General features: G+C 37.2%; 1 protein-coding gene across 1 annotated transcript in view; it reads left to right on the forward strand.

Moving 5' to 3' along the window:
- Positions 1-23,229, forward strand: part of TRHDE (thyrotropin releasing hormone degrading enzyme) — a 214,923-nt gene that overhangs the window by 103,723 nt on the left and 87,971 nt on the right. The window contains exon 7 of the mRNA XM_048941084.1: positions 14,695-14,760. Within this exon, the coding sequence (XP_048797041.1) occupies positions 14,695-14,760 (66 nt within the window). The remainder of the gene's footprint in view (positions 1-14,694; positions 14,761-23,229) is intronic.

A 23,229-nucleotide genomic window follows, 5' to 3' on the forward strand; every position in this document is an offset into this window, starting at 1 on the left:
TGGCTCTCCCAGAGCCCTGAGTGATGTTGAGTGAGTTCATATCAGGGCCTGTACCTGTAAATTTTAACTCGTTTATCTGATCTAGCAATCCAACCTGAGAAATGGCAATGAAAGAATTTACTTTTGCGCTTTCTAAGGGGAGGAGACTAAAACACTTTCAACCATAAATTCTTTTTTTTGCTGTCTAATAAGTTATCTGCCTTTCTATCAAGCCATTCATCCTTTTGTTTTGAATACAGTCTTTCATCAGAAGAAACTTTACCAGTGACTTCATAGCTGCTTTTTTCCCTGTTTCTGTACTTTCCTCTAAGCTTCTGTTTCCTTTTGAGAATAAGTTAGAACAAACTTAACGTTTTGTAGATCTTGCATTCTTGTTTCATTTCTGTGTAATCTTGTATGCAAGCATGCACAATTTGCACTTAAAATCAATTCGCTTGTTGATGAAATGAACTCTTTTATGAGATAGCTAGAACTTTTGCCTATCCTTCTAGCTCTCTAATCTCTGCCAATGTCAATACTGTGACGAATAGTATGTTAATAAAATCTGAAATGTACCTTGTCGGGTGTTTGTTCAAATATTTTCCAGTGCCTCAAAGCCCTCCTTACACTGTGAGCCCTGAGCGAGGGATTTTATTGCTGGTATTTCATGGATGGCTTTTTAGTTAATTGCTGACTTATTTTTTAAATTACTGAAGAATACCAAGTTCTTGAAAATTTCTTGCTTTTGACTCTAGTAAACTTTTGGTCAGGACCATTAGTGAGGTCTTTTCTACTGTGTTTATTAAAATGTTAATTTTTAAAAAGTCTAGGACTACATGCAGTATCTTTTCTCAACCTCCAACCTCTCAACATTTTTTTTTTTTTTTTTTTTTTTTTTTTTTGCACTCTCTTTTAATTTTTATTCAAAATCTCCACCTGATATTCCCTGGGACCTTAGGTTGTCATGTGATCTCTTTTCTCTCTGTATTTTCTACCTGAAATTGAAATTGTGAAATTTTCTCCCATCTCATTTTTCTGCAGTGAAATGACAGTCATAGATTGTCATTGTCATTTCATTATCTTTACTGTCATCAATATGGCATAAATCAATTAGAAACCATTAAAATGCCTGTGTCTGCTAGACATTCAGCTGTCATTACTCTTCCTATACATTTCAGAGGTAACCATTGAAACTGTGATATTTAAATGCCTTGGAGCTGAATATACTTTTTCCACTTTCTTGTCCCCAGTGGTTGCATGTGTTAAAAGGTTCATGACTAAACTCCTGAAATATGGTATTCAGGTAATCCCATTAGCAGAGTGAAACAGGCACTGCAGCACACAGTATTTCCACTTATGCTGTTGACAGTGGTGCTTGCCTCTTTCGAAAGCCAAACACTATCATAGCAGTCCTTCACATAAAAGCATGTCATGTCATCTTCCACTAAGGCCACAAATATGTAGAAATAAACAAGAAGCCATGATAGCACATTAATAAGCAAACAATAGTGGTAGATGATTCAAGGCTCTCAGTTCACATCAGAGAGTGGATATATTTTCCTAGTGCAGCTGGAAGTGAGTGAGTGTCCTCCCACAATGACAGGAAAAGTGGTTGTATCCCAAGTGCAGTGGGAAATATATGCTGTTGAACACACAAGTGGATCTGAGAATTATTAAATCAAGGCAAAAAGCGTGACAGCCTTTCCACACCAGAAATAACTGACAGCAGGAATCAGCCCTGGAAAGCTACATCAACAGAGGAGAGAGTGCAGCAAGGATAACATGAGGAGCAACAATCAGCAAGGAAGAACCATCTGTAATGAAACAGAGAAACAAGACAGCTGCATCATAGAGGGAGCAACCAGACCCAGAACAGTGTTAGAGAGATATCCCAGATAGAAGTAAAGAAGTCATACTGTACATGAGCAGTCACAGCCAGATAACAGAATATGTGAAAGGGCACCAAATACAGTATAGAGAGTTAGATAATATCTGAAGTTGTTTCCATCATGCTTCTGAATGCTTTAAAGTGTGCTGGTTGCAGATACTGGTAGCAATCAGAGCAGGCAAGTTCAGTAGGCTGGAGTGTAGCTATCAAAGTGTACGACCAGCAGAATATGTCTCGGCAAGCACAAGTACAATCAAAGCAAGGAAGGGTGTGGCTGGAATAGAGAAGAATATTCAATTTTTCCTTCCTGTAAGCAAAATGAGTTTCTGTAGTGATACTGGCCCAGACTTTGCAACCCAAGTAAATATTTTCTAAACATTTGTCTGCATAATTTGTTTTTCATTGTAACTCTGTGCCGCTTCTTTAAAAAAGCTTTTTCCTGCTTTCTGCAACAGTCTGATGGAAGGAGGATGTATTTCTCATAGTTATAAAGGAAGGGGGAGGCAAACCCCCCAAGGCCAATGTTAGAAGGACTATACAACTAAAAATACACACAAAGAAAAATGATCAGTTTCCCGTTTGTCACAAGGAACAGTTCTGGCAAAAGAGGATTTAAGACACTGGAAGTAGTGACTTGCTCTCTCTATAGTTCTCTCTGAAAATTCACAGTGTATCATGTTTTGCAAGAACAGTCAGTGCAAAGGCTCTCTAAAATCTTCATTCTTTTTACTTCTTTTTGTCAGAAAACTGGCCGGATCCTAACGCTGAAATAAACAAACAAAAACCAAAACATCTATTTTGACCAGTGAAACCAATATTAGTATTAGAATGAAATCCACTCAATTTCATAAGTGTAAAGATATTGTGACAATCTTTTCCTAACAAAATGGTTGTGTGCAGTGACCACTTGAAAGTGAGAGCAGCTCATGAGTGAACACTAAGAAATACTAGAGAAACACTAACAACTAATAAAATAAAGTAAAGCTGATTATATTTTTAATTAATCACTTAACTAAATCAGGAACATTGAGATGACATCCGGCTAGCTAGTTAAAATTCTTACAATACATTTCAGGTCACTGTGCAACCCGTTCCCTCTCTACAGTGTAGAGGTTTGTTCTTCCTGTCTAATTTAGCTGTGATGTCACCCGTGAATGTCATGAAGCTATCTGAGTGCGTCTGATAGTGGTGTCTGTTCTTTGACTTGATAACACAGAAGGTCAGTGCTCAGATTGTAGAAGGTGCTTTCAAGACCCATTTGAGAGTAATGCATTTTATCAGAGGATGTATCTTATAATGAAAACAATTCCTGTTCAGATAAGAATGCTTTAGATCTTCACAGCTTCCAGTATGAAAGCCATTGGAACGTGAAGTTGGTGAAATTTTTAGGTTCAGAGCAGTTCCAAGAGTGCCTGACTTCAAGAATGCAGGAAATCCTGCTCCAGCCCATGGGGTGCTAGTGTATAAAGCCAAGCAGGTACATCTGAGCACCTTCCTGACTCAAAACAGTCAGTAACATACTGCACTGCTAAACTTACGGTTGTGTAGCGTTTTCTGAAGAAGAATCATAGAAACATCTCTGTGAGATGTATAAACAGCTGCACACCTAGAATGATTTGGGAGTACTAGTTTTCCCATGCTGGAGAAAATTATGCATAGAAAAAAGTAATAACAATGGAAAACAAATGTTAATCAAAACACTATTTTAAAGAGGAGTGCATTAGACTAGAATGCTCGGTCAGGCCAATGCAAGGCAGAACAATCAGGAAGAGCCAGCTGTGATTGTCTTCTGCTTGTTCCTTCTCAAAGGCAATGGCAAATGACAGCTCTCTAGGCTTAGAGCAGGTGATCAAAGCAAAAAATTGCATCAGTGCCTCAAGATGAGTGCTGCCATCCTTTGTTATGCTTCTGTCCCCAGTGGGGAGTTAAGAAGCAGAATTGTTTGGCTGTGGCTCAGATGTTTTCATGGCATAAGTGTTGATGAAGGTGGGCTAGCTCCATGTACATACCTATGCACTGGAGTTCCTGAAGTGTACTTACATCTTCTGTCTCCCCAATTCTACTTCGTAATGGTAATTTTTAGCAAAAGACAAAAAAGAAAGCTTAGTGTGGTACCTTCTTAAACCTTCAAGGGTAGTTTCTGTTTTTCCCTGACAGTGACAAAAAAGAAAAAAAACAACGATTCCATAGTGAAGATGAGGGATAACTTTTGCAGATACCCAAGTTCACATTGATTAAAGAAGGGCAACAATTACAAATGTTGAAGTAATTGTGTACAAATTATAAGAATTGGAAATAGAAAATAAATTGTAGGTAACTTACATAGAGCAAAAGAAAAAAAAACTCAACCAAAAATATGAGGGCTGTCTGAAAATATTATGTTATTATGTTGTCTCACAGCATCAGAGGCAGATGTTAATGGTGTGAAAGTAGAGGTTGAACCTTCCCATCGGTATCCTATTAGATTTTGTTGCCATGCGACAGATGGCAGCAGTGGGGCAGTCTGACAGAATGGTGTCTAACATGGAAGTGTGTATGAAGAAACTGTGTGTCATTGAGTTCCTCCATGCAGAAAAATGGCACCCACTGACATGCATTGATGCTTGCTGAACATCTGTGGAGACCCAATAGAGGATGTGAGCACAGTGAGGTAGTGGGTGTGTGTCTCAGCAGTGATGGCAATGACGTGAAAGACAAGTCACGTTCTGAACACCATGCAGACCTCTGCAGGTGCAGCATGTGGGTGGTCATTCATTGCTGGCAAGAATGCATACCTAATGGTGGTGCCTGTATTGAGAAACAGTGATTTGTAGCTGAGAATTTGCTCTATCAAATACCGTTATTGTGCTCTTTGTATCTGTTGTAATTTCCATGGGAAGAAATTACTATTGGAGCAGCCTATGTATAACAGGCTACTCGTAGATTTTGCAGGTCTAGAGGACCCCCATTCAGGATGTAGCTGTCTGGAACAATCTTAGCAATACTCTTTTGTTCTTGTTATTTTAGAGGAATATTTGAATTCTGAAGCCTAAAAGATGTATTGAAAGAGAAGAAGTAGAATGGCATGCCTAATTATAGTTAGTTGCAAATAAATCAGTTTTAGACAAATGGTTTGAGATGGTGGTGTTTATTTAACTAGAAATATGAAGGAGTGTTATTCTTCATGCTTCATAAAAATGAATGTGGTCAAACAGATCTGATTTCAGTCTTTGATGAGATTGTGTGGTTGGTAAAGAGAAATTGAGTGGAAACATAGACTTCTAAATTTTGTTCTATTGTAGCAAAATATTTTATTAGAAAAATAGTGCTACATGGTATCACTACAGAACACATTGACTGGATTAATAGATAGCTGTCTCATAATACCGATCTCCACAGTAGTAACTGTTGGAGAATCATCACAAATTTTTAGTTTTACTTTACTTAATTTGCTTTTAGATTCTCAGTGGAGTTGGTTGACAAAATGGTGATATGTTTCTTCTTTAAGGTAAAGCAACAGTGATCATGGAAACACTTTAGTAAATGTTCCATCATAAAAGGGAAAATCTTCATCTATTACTTCTAATGGAAGACATGGAATTGTGGAGCTAGTTTTATCATTAGAGGAGATCCTTAAGACAGTGGATTTTAAGACACACTGGTTTATTCACTGCTTACTTGCATTATGGTGAAGGCCCATCTGTGTAAATAATGTCATCAACCTTTTTTGCTTATAATTTCTTGAGGCTTTTCTCATTCATAATGAAGAAGTATAAAGTGCTTTTTCCTTGGTGGTGGTGTCAGCACATATAACAGTTTTGGTGGCCAGGCTGAATAGAAGTGCAGTTGTCTCAGTGCAGAGTCTCAGTCTAGGCGACTGAAGCATTTCATTATTCAAAGAAAGTGGTATGAGAACACCTGAAGAACATGACGGTCTTTTACTCCTGAATTTTGTTCATTGTGTCATGTTCCTAAAATTTACAAGAGCATTTTTGTCTAAGACAAACATTTCACCAAAGCTCATCTTGCCATCTGACCATTCTGATATTATCCAGGCCTAGAACAGCTGTGTTTGTCAGAATAGAAAATGATTATGATTTCTCAGTGAAAAGCTCTCCTTGAATATAATGTTTTTTCAGTGATGTTTTGGCATCGGGTAAATGGCCTTACAGTCTATAAAAACAGCATAAGATGCTGTTATGCATCTTAGATGATTTAGCACAGTAAATTACAGGTTTATAGGTATACTTGCTGGTTTTAAAAATATTGACTCAACTAGACTGCAAGTAAAGTTTTAAGAACAAAGTAAGATTAATTTGTTTATTAAAATTTATCCTGGTTTTATTGCCGAATATCAGCAGCATGTTAACTTGTGGGTATGCATAGCTTGATAAGCAGGTATCAATTGGAAATTATATTTTATAAAGTAAAGAAGACAAAAATTTGTTTTTTTTTTCCCCCCTCTATCTGCATAATAAAAAATAAAAAGGTTGTTTTTTAACTCCTTTTAGTGTGGGTAGCCACTTTTTAATAATTCATTATTGAAATCATGGAAATCAGTCAGACTCAAATTCAGCTGATTGTGTCGTTACTTGTTTAATTCTATGTGTGTAAGCTGTGGAATTTAAGTTAAATTACTTGTCTTTTTAAGGTGATTCTTTGTGTCACTAAATGATGGCCTGGATTAAGAATTTAAGTATTGGTCTTATGGTGTCACATCTTGTACTTGTATGCATAGTCTGCATACACTGGTCTTCCTCACTTTTTTCAAGGCTTTTATGTGGATTTTCCAAAGTGAAAGCCTCTAGGAATTCATTCAAACATGTTATGTTTTTGCCATGTTATATATATTAGGATAACATTATGTTATTGTAATCTAATAAGGAAACATTCATGTTCATGACATTCATTTGCATTAAGCTTCATTTTTCTTGTAGTATTTTGATGTACTGTTGGAGAATACAGAAAATTAGTCACACTGGTGTACTGTGGTGATCAGTTTCTGAAAATGAAAGAGTTGGTGCTGGTGCCTTATGTTGTGGTCTAATTCATTCCCTGAAAAGAATTTATCTGTGGGTACTTCTGAAGTTTTCAGAGATGAGGTACAAAAACACTTCAAGAACTCCAGAGAAGGCTTTGCAGTGATCTCTGCTCCATGGAAGAGTTTCAACAGATGTGTCTGTTGCTGCCCATAGTACCATACTGGAATGGCAAGTGTGAACAGGGCACTTGTTCCAAGACTATCAGTGAGGCTGTCGACCAAGAAAGTTGGTACAAATTACAAAAATAGGAAGGCAGAGCTCATTTCAGCTTGATCTTCTGGGGGGGAGATGAGGAATGACTGGACTTCTTTTATGGAAAAAGAAGTGAACATGTTTGCTTTAGAAAGCACAATTTAAATTCAACAACCTGGATTTGATGGTGGTTACCTAACTGTTAGTTGCTCTCAAAGGGGAACTGAAGAGATGTCAGTTGATTTATTTAAGGTCACACCAGTTGCTCAACAGACATTGCACCAGGTTACTCACATCTCTCAGTCCTCTTCTTTAAAATGCTGATAGTGGTAGTCAAGTTAATTCAGTGCAGTACTTGTGGTGTAACACAATGATTCAGTCAAACAGGTTTTTAAGAAGTTGTTTACACGAATGCGCACTGTTTTCTATCTGCAGTGGAATAAATTCTGCAGATGTGACTTAGTCACAACATATTTTTTGTGTCAGATTTTCTGCAAGATTTGACAGACTTCATTTTGGTTCCTAATTTTATGTAAAGGTTCTTTTTTAAATGTCACATTCTTGTTACATGTCTGATGTACGTTGTTCTTCCAGTTTAATTCATGCTGTGTTTTTCCCAATAAGCTAAATTTCATAGAGCATCCAGCTGTGGTCGCTTAGTACCAACAAAGAATGATTGTTTTAAAAAACGTGGCTTGGATACTACATGTTGGCTAACGTTCAGATTACAAAAATAATGTGCAAATGTACTTTCTTTGTATGAGTGCTTTGTAACATGCTCTTTTAATATTTTGAATGAACCTTGAATCATGGAATTATCTATCCTGTATTTTAAAATATACAGAATAGTGTATGAATTCAGGAACTTTGAGGTGAAATGAAATTATACTCATTTTCTTAAAAACCTGTTTGATTGTGGATATCCTTAGGCTTCCACTTGACAGAACAGTGTAAAAATATGTTCAGCATTCTTAAGAAAAAGAAATGCTGCTTTTATTACATTTGGAGTTCTAAAAAAATCTCTTTCTTCAGCATGTTTAATGAAGAAGAGATGCATTTCAGTCAGTATTCAGAACATTTTAGTCAGAATTTGGAAGTGTCCTCTTCAGTGTGTGATCTTCATTGATTTTGTTAAGGTTGTTCATGCCTTGAATGCAGACAGCAGTCATACCTTGGGATTACTGGGTGAGGGGCCACTTCATGGCCAATGTGTGAGAAGGGGAACTCAGAATTTTAAGATGAATTGGTTGTATTAGACTTACTTGATTCCTATGGTGAGGGAACAGGTTGCAGGAACTATCGATTTGTTATAGACATATGGGAAATACTAATCAAAATAACTCAGTTGTTAGAAAGTGTGAAGCTGCATCGGAGCTGCATCCATCTGCATGTTCTGGAAGTACCCAAGTATGGAGTGCAGAGCTTCTGGAAATGGGGTGTAGACTGTGCTTGCAAACAGGCTCTGCCAGAGAGTTGCTGGGGGCAGTTTAGTTCCTAGAATTTCTCCTAGAGCCCATTCTCTATAGTCTGATGAGTTCAGCTTCTCGCTTCAGCAAGGTGCAGTCTATAAAGTGTATGAAGGATAAATAACTCAGTACATGTATAACTAAGTTGCTTTAATGTTAACTTCTGCAAAAGGAGATTTTGTCTCCCTGTCCAGCTCTGGTCTTTATAAGTAGTTAGGAGACACTGGCTTTTCAGAAATCCTTTGGCAGGTCACCATGCCACAGGCTTATGACTCTCATACATGGAGGTGTAAAGCATCTAGTGTTGCTCAGACTAGAGGAAGGTCCTTTTACAGACTGGAAATGAAATGAGCAAATGATCTGGAACAAATAAAGTTTATGGGCTTGTCTCCCACCTGTCTCTACTTGCCCATGGAATATTTTCTCCAAAATGTGATGGGTCTTTCCATGCTATTCCTTCCAATCTTTCTTCTGAAAAATTTTTAAGTTATATTCAGTTGTAGCATGGCACAGAATAGTTTAAGGAGGGAAATGTTCATGTGTGGTTAACATAACTGATTGATGTAAAAAAAGTACTGGCATATACTAGGTATAGGTTAGTAGCAATCAAACTGTGTATTGATTCTAATCTTAAATCAATAGCTTTAGAAAAAAATGGAGCATTCATTAGTGCTTATATGTGATCTGAGCTTTGTTATTATCACTTCAGATAAAGGTGAGTAAAATAAATTATTTTTGGTAATAAAAGCTCTAACAATTTTTTCTTTGAAATACAGTTACGTAATTTTTGTTGGCAATCCTCTTCTCCTCAGTATCTCACTCTGCTCTTTTACCTTGGGTACCATGGTGGTGGTTTCCATAACAAGATACTTCCCGATTTTAGTTTTTATGTCAAAGCAATTGGCTTTTATCCCTAAACAAGTGCAGCAAAGTGAACGTTTGTGAGAAAAACTTATTCTGAGATCCGCATGATTGTTATTCCTGATATTTGTTGTTACTTGAAATAAATTTGTAAGTGAGACTGCAAGATACTTTCTCAGACTTTATGAACTCAGGGAGGTGTTTTTGCACTGTTTACACTTTATCTGTGCTATTTCAGATATATTTCTTCAGATGAGATGAATCAAGACTAGCTGAAGTGCTTGCTTCTCTTTCAATTGCCTTTAAAAGGAATCTGTGCAGCTGGCTCAGCTGTGTAAAACTGAGTAAGCATGAAGGTAGTTACAGTGTAGGCATCTGCATTCAGTCACATGAACCTCCATCCTACGGTTAAAAGAAACAGCAAAACTCACAAAAGCAGAAGGAGAAAGAAGAAAAAAAGAGATGATGTTCTAGAGAAAAAAATGACAAAATTTGATGGGAATGAGGATGGAAAAACTATGCTAGTTAGCCTTTTATGCTCTCTGTCTTTCTTTACTCCAGCTCATTTACAAAATGATAGATTATTTTACTCTTCTGAGTGTCAACTGTAGTTCACAGCTTCTTTTCTGTGTTGGTGACATTTTTCTCTCGTGAGCACTTTTTGGAGTACTGACATAATTTTTGATCTTTAAAATAATAAGGCTGGATGTGTTTACAAGTCAACTGTATCTCTTCACATGTGGCTTCTGCATAGTTCTGTGTACTGATTTGCTGATTGTCACAGTATCTGCTTCTCCAAAATGACTTCATTCATTCGTTATTTTTAGTATTTTTATTTACTGCCTGTTTGGTACAGAACATCCACCTCCATCTACGAAGCACACTGCCATATCTTCAGGACACTGTCTTGAGTACCTGGCTGTGGTTTTTTCATGAGAAAATATAATAAACTGAGGTATGATTTGTTATTTGCCTCTCTGTATATGAGAAGATGGTATCCCACCAGTTTTGTGTCTTAATTCTTCAGAAATTCTTGGGAACTACCTACTAGTATAGAACTCCTGTAACAGTGGGGAATCAATCTGCATATGGCCTTTTTGAGCAGTGCAGTTGAATTAATCTCACCTAACTTTAGATGACTGCAGTGCAGATTGGTGCATATAAGCTAGTAATCCAAGGGTCATTTTGGAGTCAAATGTAAGTGATAGGTGCATTTAGTGTACAACTCATCTGTTTTGAGATAAAGTGCACGCAGGATTGACTGATTCTGTCCATTGACAGCATCTAAAAGTCTAAACAACTAAACTACCTGTAGACAGAGATGCCACAGATACCTGTATTTGGTATCCCATGCTGTGTGGCTGTGTAACAATACTTTGTAGTAAGCAGTAGTGATATTTTCGTGGTTTCAAACTTAAAACATGGTTGTTGTTGTTGTTTTTTTTCCCACTGATGAAAATTCCATTTAGTATTTTCTTTTGTATAAGAAGTGATTACAAGATGTAAATTGCAAGTGAAATAATTAGTTTAAGAATCCAGATATTGTAAAATCAGATCACCTAATTAGAGAATTGAATTAACTTACAGTATTTGTGAACCTGTAGTGATGTCACAGAATCACAAAATGTAGGAGTGAGTCTTTAAAAATTAAATTCATTTAATCTGAGATCAAAGTTACAATCTCATTATTATTTTTTATGCGTGGGAATTAGACTGAATGCCTTAACTTAAAATGCCTCTGCATTTTCTGGATATCAAAGACAAATTCAGCTCACATATAAAGGAACGTTGATCCTCATTTTAATAATGGATGATCTTTACTGTAGTGTAGGTGTGAGTTTGTTCAGAGAAAGAAATCTATATAACGTTCACTCCATAAATGTACAGCAGGTTAGCCACTGTTGGCTAATTGTCCAGCTTTCCCAGGAGTGCTTTGCAGAGGGAAGGAGTGCACATGCAGTTAATTTCCATGGGACAGCTGATTTTCTGCCTTCCTTCCCTATAGCATCTGTCTCACTGCTGAAGCTGAGGAAGCTCCAGCTGTTCACAGTCTGTAGGATGAACATGCTAGGTGATCCTCACTGTATGACTTCACTGTTGTGTTGCTCAGTTTCCATTTATGTAATGGCAAGGATATTGATATCAGTGTCTCACGAAGCACTTTGAAATCTGCTAATGAAGGGTAGGTATTTCACCAGAACCAGGTAGTGCCATTACTCACTGGCACTGAGTGAACTATTATTAAAGCACGGTACATAGCTTTTCCCTAGCTTGAGTAAGCTTTTGTATTGTCAGGAACATAGATACATTGAGTGAATAGGAAATAATTACTTTCCACTAGACCTGTTAAAACCAATGCACTTTACCTCTTGACAGAGTACTGAGTCATCTACTGCCTTGAGGAAAGCACTTAAATCATCTGTAAGTGGTCATGGTGCCCTGTGAGGGAGCCAGATTCACTTCTCTAGACTCCATACATCATTCCTCAGTTGGACAAGTGCTGGCAGAGCAGAAGTAGCCCTGAGAGTGAAGTGGGAAGCAGATCAGTTGCGTGTCAGGGCATTCAAGGAATAATGCTGACAGGTTCCAAAGATCATCCTCTGCAGTAGGGCAGGTTTGTTGTGATTTAGGATTTATACATATGTAGGTTTAGGTCTACGTCAGAGAAGCTTTCAGAAGTATGAAAGCAGAAGTTCTCTGGATTCCGTATAGTTGACTGCTTGCTAGGTGAATATACAGTGAAAATGCCAGCATTTGGGCCATTCAGATAATCCAAAAGATATGTATTCAATTGCTCCTATAACTAAAGATACTGTGCATACCTTCTTTCCCTCCTTAGAATCATTAGGGTCATCCTTCATGCCTATCTTTTAGGAAGTCCTCCTTCTTTATTTCACTTACTCTGATCTTTTAATACTTCTCTCTGTAAATTTATTTCTCTTTGTATCCAGTCAGTATCAGTGTTTCTTGTCTTTTCCTTTCCCTCTCAGAGCTGGGGATGTATCAATTGCATCTTCTTTGGAATGTATTTCTATTCTCTCTTCTGCCTCCTTTCAAGGTAAAAAAAAAGTAATAAAGTAGTGAAATACGTGGTTTTCTTCCATTCCGTCCCCCATCTCTTTTCACTTCACACCAAGGGGCTGCATTTGCTCTTCTGTTTCTTGCCCCTTCTCTGGTTGTCTGGTTTTCTCTTTTTCTTCTTTTCTTTAGAATCCCTTTCCTTTCTCTCTCTCTTGTTTCCTATGCTATTTTTTCAGCAAATAAGTCATCCAGATAGGCAAGCTGTGTGGGGAAGATAGCAGAACTGGGACAAACACATTGTTGTTCTGGATGTTATAAATGGACTTCTGGGTTTCCTGAGGGTAATTAGAAAGAAATTCTAAAGTATCTGTGAAAATGAATAGATTTGGAGAGAGTATTCCTGCCTTTGTATCTTAGAGCTCCTATTCAATCTTTATTTGCTTTTTTATTTTATCTGCTGTGTAAAGGCCAAAGTTCCATCCACGATGTGACTAAATGAGAGCTATGAGAGCAATTTTATATTTATTTCATGTCTTTCTGATGGTTCTTGGTCCCTGGATAGAAAAGACTGTATGGGAAAGATCATAGGTATTTGTTTGCTTACTTCTCACAGAAATTGGTAGAGCTAAGGTTCCTATATGAATATACATCTGTTATTAATATGTAAAATTTAGATACTGATAAATGAACAGAGGGAATACTGACAAATGAGTGGCAAAAAGAATATGTTTGTTGTCAAGGGTTTGGACAGATATATTTTATGTATGGCTTTTTTTTGGTTCTGCTTCAAATAGTTTTGGTTGCACTGCCTAAGTTACTTACCAAATAAATTGGATTTATCTGCTTATTAGATTCTTTTCTGTCTGCTGTTTATCTGCTTACATAGATTTATCTGCAATTTATCTGCTTAAGCATCTCAGAGAACTTTACTCACTCAGTTCCTCTGGTAAAATGAGGGTAATAACACTTCCTGACCTATAGTCTTGACTGCTCAGGTAATAATCTGTGTGGACAGGAAGAATTTTCCATACTGCTGTGTGTTCCTGATATGATTGGGCTCTCAGTAAGATAAGGTACTACCATAAAAACACAGCACAGTGTTAATAATGCAAGCATCTTTTTTCTTTTTTTCTTTTTTTTGCTTTATGCAGTGTTCATTTCTTGTAAGCAATTACAAGCATTTCCTGAATTCATTCTTTTTTTTTTTCTCTTCATTTACTTTATGAACTATGTTTTTTGCTCTTTATGTCCTTTTGGCTTTAGTACCTGATAATTTTTGAATCTGTGTAATGTAACTTTTTTTTTCTCCCCTAATTAGCATTAGTCTAATTCCTGAACCTACGTCTGTAGCAGAGGTTGTTGAATTCCAATATCTTGTTTTCTTGCAGCCTTTGATTCACTGTTTTTAAATCAGAAATGTCCTCCCTCTCATACAGAGATCATTACTAAGTGTAACATTTGATCAATGGGACTGGGAGGCTGATTTTCCTGATTTGACTGCAGAGTAAGACATTATGACTAGATAATCTGTTCTGCAAATGTATTTTTGCTTGAAATTGAGCACTTGTACAAGTGGAAAATATACAGAAGTTATGGTCATACTGAGAGGGAGTAAGAAAGCCCATGGGGTGCCTTAAAGAAAGCTAGTGTGTCTGTGGTTCTTGATGTAAGTACTGACAATTGGAATCATTTGTAAAACAAAAGAAATTTTTTAGATCTCAATCCTTTGCCTGAAGGGACAAGAGGATAGAACTGATGTATGTACAGTAAGTATATTATACAAACACTTAGATCTTTGGAAGACTGTGGGAGTTAAACTGACTGTTAATGAAGTCAAGTATGGATATCAACATCTTAAAAATGAAAATGAAATGATCCACTTCTAGATCACCACATCTTGAAGGCTTTTTTGAAGGAAAATGTTATCACTAAATCCTGATTTACAATAATGTAATTAATAGAAGAATATTATGAATAATTATTGCTGTATATTTTATCATGGACATCATATTTTGCCTCACTGAAAATTGCACAATAGTGCTGAGTGCACATGAGGCTGGGAACAACTTGATCATTTTTCCCGGTAAATCTTTGTCTTATCTTTTATCTCATTTTTTAATTTCAGTGCAATTAAAAATTATTTAATAATCTTTAACAATTTTCCAAGATTATATTGTTGGATACAGCTGCATACTTTAAATTGTTACTAGTTTTGCACATCAATATTTAACAATAACAACTTACTTTTCTGAATTATTTCCCGCAGGGTGCAGCTTTAATTCGAATGCTGGCTAATTTTATGGGTCACTCTGTGTTTCAAATGGGCTTGCAAGTAAGTAAGATATTTCTGTCTTTGTCCAAGTGCATATTTCTAGCAGCTTGTCTCACTTGTACGTTTTTTTCTTTTTAAACTATCATATATTTGTGAAAATGTTTCTTTAATTCAGGACTGTCGGAGGCACCAACATATCCTTGAAGCTGACTTTGATAGAAAACACCGGGCAGTGTAGCACACAGGGTGGTGCCCCTGTAAATGAAAGCTTCACCTCTATCTCTTGGTGTACGTAGATATTGGGCTTTAGCTGACACACTGTTTTGTGTCTGGTTTGTGTACATTGCCAGGTAGTGGCTGTTTTAGCCATATGACAGCTGTGTGCAGGGCTAGCTGAGGAAGGAGCTACTTCTGTTCAATTACATTTGCATGCTGATATGAAAGTCAAGGCAGCTAGAAAATACATAGCCCTAGAAACTAGTAACTGCTTTTCAGATAAATACTTCTGCCTTTCCCTGCCCTCCACATAAAATTCCTCAAGCTTTATTTTTGCCTTTGATAACCATGGAGAGCTCTCTACCTTAACAATGTTTTCAAAACTCACTTTACCTTTTAAAAGAAATCTGAGGAGGTAACAATTCTGTATGAAGAAATTCAACATCCTGATTATTAAGGACGAACTCTTTTCAGCAATAATTCAGTGCAAATGACTGTTTCATAAACTATTTAAAAACAAACAGGCCAAAGCATAAAAAACAATGCAACTCCCTCTATTCCATGGAATTCTGCTTGAGTAAATCATGTTACAGGCAGCTGTGATTGATGAATTATGTATGATGCAGCCTGCTACTTAGAAGTGTCCTTTAAAGTAAATTGATGTTCACCTGAAATACAATTATGCTAAGATGGAAAGAGCAATCAATCTTATCTGTTCTTAGTAAGCTTTTCATTTTGAAATTTAAATAAACTATGTCTGGGATCAGGTCATTTTTTAACACAATAATTCTACTTCTAACCACAATGAATTGAAAGACAAAAATATAAAACAAAGTTCCATAAATGCTTTAGTTATATTGCAGAGAAGTGTATTCCATGCAGTAGGCAATGTAAGGAAAGAGGGAAAATGTGACTTTTTTGGAGGGTTTATAGGACATTTGTGTTTTGCGTGGGACCCATTTAAATCTTTTCCTTAGCTATAACATTTGGTCTGATCACTTAGTTAATTTCATCCTGATTTCTTTTTTGTAAGATCTTGTATATGTAGATATTGAAATCCTCATCTCATTTAAGCCAAGAAGATTTCTGTCATTAGTCCAGCAGTCTATATTTCAACTACATTTCATAAGGAAATTCAGTTTTGCTAAAAGAGCATTTCACTGAGAATTGGAGAAAGGGAACATTTTTATACATATATATCAAACCTCCTTTTTCTGTTTGCCTTGAACAGAGTTAAAGTTGTCGTGGAATAAATTAAAGAAAAATACTTTAAATCAAACAAAATAATTATTATTTAAAAAATCAAAGTTGCAGTAGAGTTGGTGTTCCTAATATTTTCCTTTTATTTTTCCTTTTCACTGTTTCTGCTCTAATGGAAACTCTTCCTTTATCAAAGCCAGTGAAAAGTCTGTGAAAATCTAATTTGTGGAAGTCTTAGCATCAGTTCAGTAGGATGATATTCTGCTTCTGCTTATAAAAAACTATTTGAAATCCAGATGGAGATTTTCTGTATGTCTGACTCCAGGTTGAACAAAATAAAGCACGATGTTCATGAGCTTGTTCATAAGCTATGTAATAAGTTATGTTCATAAGTTATGTAATTGGAAGTGGCTGTCATTCAAAATTCTTTTGATTCTTTGTGAATGTAACAAAATAACATTGACTATATTCTGTAGAGCTGGGATGCTAGCTTTGCTAATGATGTGGGAAATGGTATAACTGATTCACCCTCTCTTATCATTTTAGCTCTTTAGCCCCAGTACTGTTACTTGGGATTTAGCATGAAGTTCCCTTGCATCCAGTTTTATTACAGAATTCCAGTGTTAGCAGCTAAGTGGCTTTTTTCACATATTGCTGCAAAAGTAAAGCATCTTACTATTATTTAGATATCTCTTCAAGTAACAAATACAAAAGTACAAAAGTGTACTTGGTGGTTCATTCCTGCTCATTCTAATGGCTTTCTGAGAAACTGAGTTCTGAAAGACCTTGGCTTTATCTCACTGACCTTATTTGTTATTAGCCTCCAGTATGTAAAACGCATCAGTGTTAATATGATCATTATTTCAGTTCTTTTTATGAGTTATGTCCTTAGTGTTTCACAGATGACAAAAAAGAGTATTTGTGTAGTTTTATTGCACCACCATAGATCAAAATGAGTAACCTTTTATATGCATTTGCATGGAATGCTTGTGATTTCATTGAAATCAAGGTATGATTCATCATCTTATTAAGAGTTGCAAAATTAGAGCTTTTATACAACGCTAACAAGCCTTTGGCTTAAACAGAGGAAAGGATAAAGTTTAAAGCAAGAAGCTAGTGGCATGTCTACCTTTTTTGTCTCTTGCCACTTACATTTTCTGAATCTAATTACATGCTATCACCTGGCAGGTGGATATTATGAAGAAGTCAAGATAGCCTGTCAAAGAAAACAATCAGTTGTGTTAAAAAATGAAACTAAAAAGTTGGTGAAGGGAAACATGGCTCAAAGCTGGATATTATTTGATAATTAATGTGAACTGAAGAATGTGTACAAAGGTGCCCATGATGCCCAGAATTCAGCAAACCATTTTATTGATAAGTCTGTGAAGATATAAAATATTAACCGTGGCAGTTTTATAGAATACATGGTTTGGACAGATTCATATCTACTGAGGGTAATTGGCCCATTTCTATCACAGTAAATATAAGGTGAATATATAGTGTAGAACTTCCATTGTAAAAGTGCGGCCAAGAGAATTCCTAATGAAGATACGATTTTCTGGAAGACCTGCAGAAAAGATGTCTCGAATCATGTGACAGTATCAAGCACAAGATTTAGTAACAAAGACAGATCTTTTTTCACTGTTTTCAGATGGCGTGTCACAGACAAATCCAAGAGGGAATCTATTTATGTTTAATGACTGAATAACAACAGTAACTGTTACCACAGCTGATAACTGTTGGATACAAAAAAGTCATGGCTATCCTTCCTGTAGAAAAAAGTCTAGTGACACCTTCCTTCTCATACTGGGTGATAACATTTCTTGTTAATAGTCCTGACTTCTTTCTTGATGTGCCAAATTTAATTTGCTCCAGGAAAGCTGAAAGGGTGAACGTCACTAAATACCAGTACTCTTCTTACAAAGTGTTGCTTTTCAGTCAAAATGCCATTAATCTGGTAGAATGTCAGTTGGGAGTATGGAGAGGCTTGGCCAGCAGAAGGCACCAAAATTGGCCTTATCATTCAGTAATATGCAATACAATTTTAGATTTGTATGAGATTTTCATCTGTGGGTTGTTGTTCCTAATCTGTGTGCTTGGAATGAATTATTGCTACTTAACTTGTGTTATTGTATTACTTTTCTAGGAAAGTTTTATAGGTTTACTACAAGACATCTCTTAAAGTTATCAGTGTTTTTATTTTTTTCTCATATCAGAGAAAAAAGTCTAGAGATTTGAAGGTCTGGTACTTAGATGTGTGTAAAGAAACACCCTCAACTCTGTAGAGACCATTCTGCAGTGGTTAATTTACATTTTTCTTATATTAGGTTGATTATTTTGGAGATTCATCTCTATTACTCTGTATCTGTCAACACTGCATTTCATTTGCCACGTGGCAGCTCATTGATCACACAGATCTGTATCCTTTTGAACTTCACTTGCTGCTATGTATGTGTTCATCACTCACTCTGATTTAGTGCATCATCAGCAGTTTGAATTAGTTACCAAAGGAATCCCTGCTTCCCTGTGATAAATTAACTGCTTTTGTACTTTAGGTTTCACATTGTGAAGAAAAATTTCCATACAGTTCTTTGGATAGACACTGTCTTTTTTTTGGTGCTGTGGTCACCGTATTGAAACAAATTGGTCAACCTTTCAGAAGATCTGACTGGGGAAATCTGGCATGCAGGCTGTTAAATAGAGCAAGGTTCAAATTTCAGACATTTCTTACTCTCATAAAGCTGGCTAGTTAGACTGAGCTTCTTTCATTTACACTGCTTAGTATTTCCTACTTTTTAGACATCTCTGTGCATACCTATGCTCTTTGAATTGTTGCAACACTTAATGTGGAGCTCTATCTAAAACTTTCTAGATTTAAAATAGAGCTCTAATGTGCTATCTTCTCTATTGTTCACTGCTTCTATCCAAAAGCCTACTACTTTTATACATTTTATTAAACAGACTTAAAAATACCCATTTTATCTGACCTATTTATTATATCTTTATTCCCAATTCAGATGTATACTGTTAAAAATTGAACGTCATTAAAGACTTGTTAATGGAGTTTTCTGTAAAAACAAAAGGCTTACTTCATTAAGCCTTAGGATTAGGCTTAATGAAGTAGTCTTCTGTGATGCTCTCCCAAGAACAACAGTGAACATGGAACTCTCTTGGGTCTTCCTCCGCTCAATGAGAAGACACAAACTTTTGCTAGCAGGCAGTAGCACCTTCACAGATGGCAATCTTCTGATGTTGCAGTTCTGCTGTCTGGTGCATTTAGTATATGCTGAGTGAAGTGCTTTTCTGCTAATTCAGCATCCGTTTGCTTGGGTTTAGAAGAGTGCAGAGTATATGACTTTGACAAACATCATGGGTCATACTGGCTGTGACCTGTACTTTAGAGCTACTGATCCCTTTATTTTTTAAACTCTTCCACTTTTACTGACAGTTGTCAACAGAACAGCTTGAGTTTGTTAAAAGCAGGACATAGGAATTCATAGGAAGTCTCATAGGAGCTGACATCACTGTTTTCTGCACTGCATGTCATACGAGACTGACAACATCTTTTGTCCTTTCTGGCCCCTCAGCATTTATTGTTCTTCCTTTTTACATCATTCTGGATTTTAGGTTTACATTTTTAAATGAATTCAGTGCTATGAAGTTTTCCTGTAGCTTTTTGCACCACGAGTTAAATAGCTCAGTAAAAGTTTACCTAATGAATCTTTTGTATGTTGCAGGTCTCCATGTTGGTTTTTTTTTCCATTGAAAGTGTTAAGATGTGCAACAGAGTAAGGGCCAGGCCAGTATCTCTGTAGAAAATTGTTCTTCCTCACGTGGATTTGGAGTACATAGCAAAATACTTCTGTTTAAAGAAAAATTATGGTTGAGGATGCATAATTACATGTAGAGTTATTGAGAAATGCTAAAGGTAATTTAAAGTTAATTGCTTCCTCTTTTTCATACATCTTAGCCTGGGCTTCTGTTTACGCAATTGCCCAGTATTTTCTACACATGGCAATGTCTGATACAACTCACAAAGTGGACCATGCTATCTTGATTGTACCATGCCTTTTTTTCCTCTAATAGATTCATAGAGTCATAGAATCACAAGGTTGGAAACGACCTATAAGATCATCGAGTCTCCTCATCACCATTGCCACCACAAGCACTAAACCATAATAATTTTCACTCATTTTGTAGTCCCTGTTTGTAACTACTGCATATGATTTTCTTAGTTGCCAACCAGCATGGTTTCAGAACATATTACTAAATTCAGTGGATAGAAGACATCAGCCTCCTATGAAGGGTAGCAGTGATGCTAGGCACCTATTTATAAAGGAGATCTAGGTCCACAGAAATGGAAGTTAAAAGGTACATATCTGTGGAGTATACAATAAGAGATAACCAGTACAGCATTTTTTCTGTCATGTTTCTCATCACTTACAGATCAGAGCATTTTATGTGTTCAGAAGTGCTTCTTTCACTGGTGTCATCTTCAGTTGCTGGGACTCAACATGGTTGCAGCTCAGCCTGTAGAGGTATTGTATAGAAGCAGTGCAGAGAAAAATTCTTCCTAAATTGCTGCATTATAGAAATATTCCCATTTGATTATATTAACTTATTTCCCCACTTTCTGATCTTCTTTTTGTTTCCCGTGTATTTGAGTCATGTGTTTTTTTTCCCAGGCTATCAGAGTGCCTTTGGTCCATAGAATAGATGAAAGATGGGGGAGTTGGGCTCTTTGATTTCTGTTTAAAGGCTCTAACCTCATCCTAAGCTGAAAGAACTGTGAACTAGACCATCTACAGTTGATCGTGTTAAGAAAAAACACATCTGTAAAGTAAGATCACTTTCCTTCTTGCCTTTAGATCTCCGTTGCAGTGCATGAAGATGGTAGAGCTTTTCAAAGAAAAGAGTGCCAAGAAAAGGCAAAACTTATTATTTCTCCATACTTTTATTCTGTTGAATAAAATTTTGAATATTCAGTCTGGGACAAACATTTTGAAGATAGGATTTCAGCTCAGTGAGGTGGATTGAGAACTGGCTGACTGGCAGAGTGCAGAGGGTCGTCGTTGGTGGTGCAGAGTCTGGTTGGAGACCTGTAACCAGCGGTGTTCCTCAGGGGTCTGTTCTGGGTCCGGTCTTGTTCAATATCTTCATCAATGACCTTAATGAGGGGATAGTGGCCGCCCTCAGCAAGTTTGCTGATGATACGAAGTTGGGAGGATTGGCTGACACGCCTGAAGGCCGTGCTGCCATTCAGCGAGACCTGGACAGGCTGGAGAGCTGGGCAGTAAGAAACTGGATGAGGTTCAACAAAAGCAAGTGTAGAGTCTTGCATCTGGGGAGGAGTAATTGCATGCACCAGTACAGGTTGGGGGATGACCTGCTGGAGAGGAGCTCTACGGAGAGGGACCTGGGTGTCCTGGGTGGACGACAGGTTGGCCATGAGCCAGCAGTGTGCCCTTGTGGCCAAAAAGGCCAATGGCATCCTGGGGTGCATTAAAAATAGCATGTCCAGCAGGTCAAGGGAGGTGATCCTCCCCCTCTACTCTGCCCTGGTAAGGCCTCATCTGGAGTACTGTGTCCAGTTCTGGGCTCCCCAGTACAAAAAAGACAGGGATCTCTTGGAAAGAGTCCAGCGGAGGGCCACAGAGATGGTGAAGGACCTGGAGCATCTTCCCTATAAAGAAAGGCTGAGTGAACTGGGTCTATTTAGCCTTGACAAAAGACGACTGAGAGGGGATCTAATCCAGGTTTATAAATATCTGAGGTGTGGGGGCCATAATGGTGAGGCCAGTCTCTTTTCAGTGGTGAGTGGAGACAGGACAAGGGGAAACGGACATAAGCTGCAGCATAGGAAGTTCCGCACAAATGTGCGCAAGAACTTCTTTACAGTGAGGTGACGGAGCACTGGAACAGGCTGCCCAGGGCGGTGGTGGAGTCTCCTTCTCTGGAGATGTTCAAGTCTCGCCTGGACGCCTACATGTGAGACCTTGGGAACCTGCTTTGGCAGGGGGGTTGTACTCAATGATCTCTGGAGGTCCCTTCCCACCCCTACAATTCTGTGATTCTGTGATTCTGGTCAAACTGGAAGTCACAAAAGGGAGTGCTATATGTAAGGAGTTGTAATGGCAAATGCTGCTAAACCTCAGAAGCAGATGAAGTTCCCAGTGCCAAATGTCAGAGCAAAGTTTACAGTCAGTGTCATGTTCATGCTGTTACTCAGCTACCAGAAAATGTTGGTTTATTTCTCCATTGTTAGAACTTCTTCCAAAAAGTAAGACAATTATTATAAACACAGCTTAAGTTGTTAAATGTGTTTCTTCAGAACGTGATCACCCTTTACAACATTACAATCAACCATATTACATATAATGCGTACATATCCATTCGGTATGCTTTCAATAAGCTTTATTTCCTTATTTTGCTGCATGGAGAATTCAATTATGGCTATTTTCTCCATTTTTATTATAGGAATTATTAAGAGAAGGAATTGCAGGTATGAATTCTCAGATAACATCAGCAGGCTGAGTGGCTATTTAAGAAAATGCTTTCTTTTGGAATAAAATTATACTGTTTTCCCAGTACAAGCTTACTAGCAACTTCATCTCTGTTGCTATGAAGCAGTACAATGGAATTTACACAGTGCTGGAAGTACGTGTTTTACTGTGATTCTGCCATCCTTGTGCAATCAAAATTTCCATTAGCTCTTCAGAAGTCAGTGGGAATATTTCCAGCACAAAGATTGCAGGATTGAACTCCAAGTTAATATTTAGTACACATGAGAAAAGAAATAAGTCTACTTCTGTTTAACCTGATGGAGGGTGTACAAAATAAAGCTGAATCCCTACTGGAGAAAAGAGGCTGTAATTGGAAATCTCTTTCTCTACACTCAAAGTTAAGTTACTGTAGCAGCCAGTAATATATCCACAGCAAGAGAAATGTAGAGATGAGTCATAGGTGGAATTTCTATAGTCCAACCAGTGTAAGCACTATGGGAAGGACATAGCTCCAAAGCATACCAGAAAGTACCCTCAGTGCCTTCCTATGAGTTCCTGTGCCGCTCCAAACTCATGTTCCACTCTCATTGTCATTTGTTGAATTTTGATT

This window comes from Lagopus muta, chromosome 1, assembly GCF_023343835.1.
Source record: "Lagopus muta isolate bLagMut1 chromosome 1, bLagMut1 primary, whole genome shotgun sequence".
Classification (NCBI taxonomy): Eukaryota; Metazoa; Chordata; class Aves; order Galliformes; family Phasianidae; genus Lagopus; species Lagopus muta.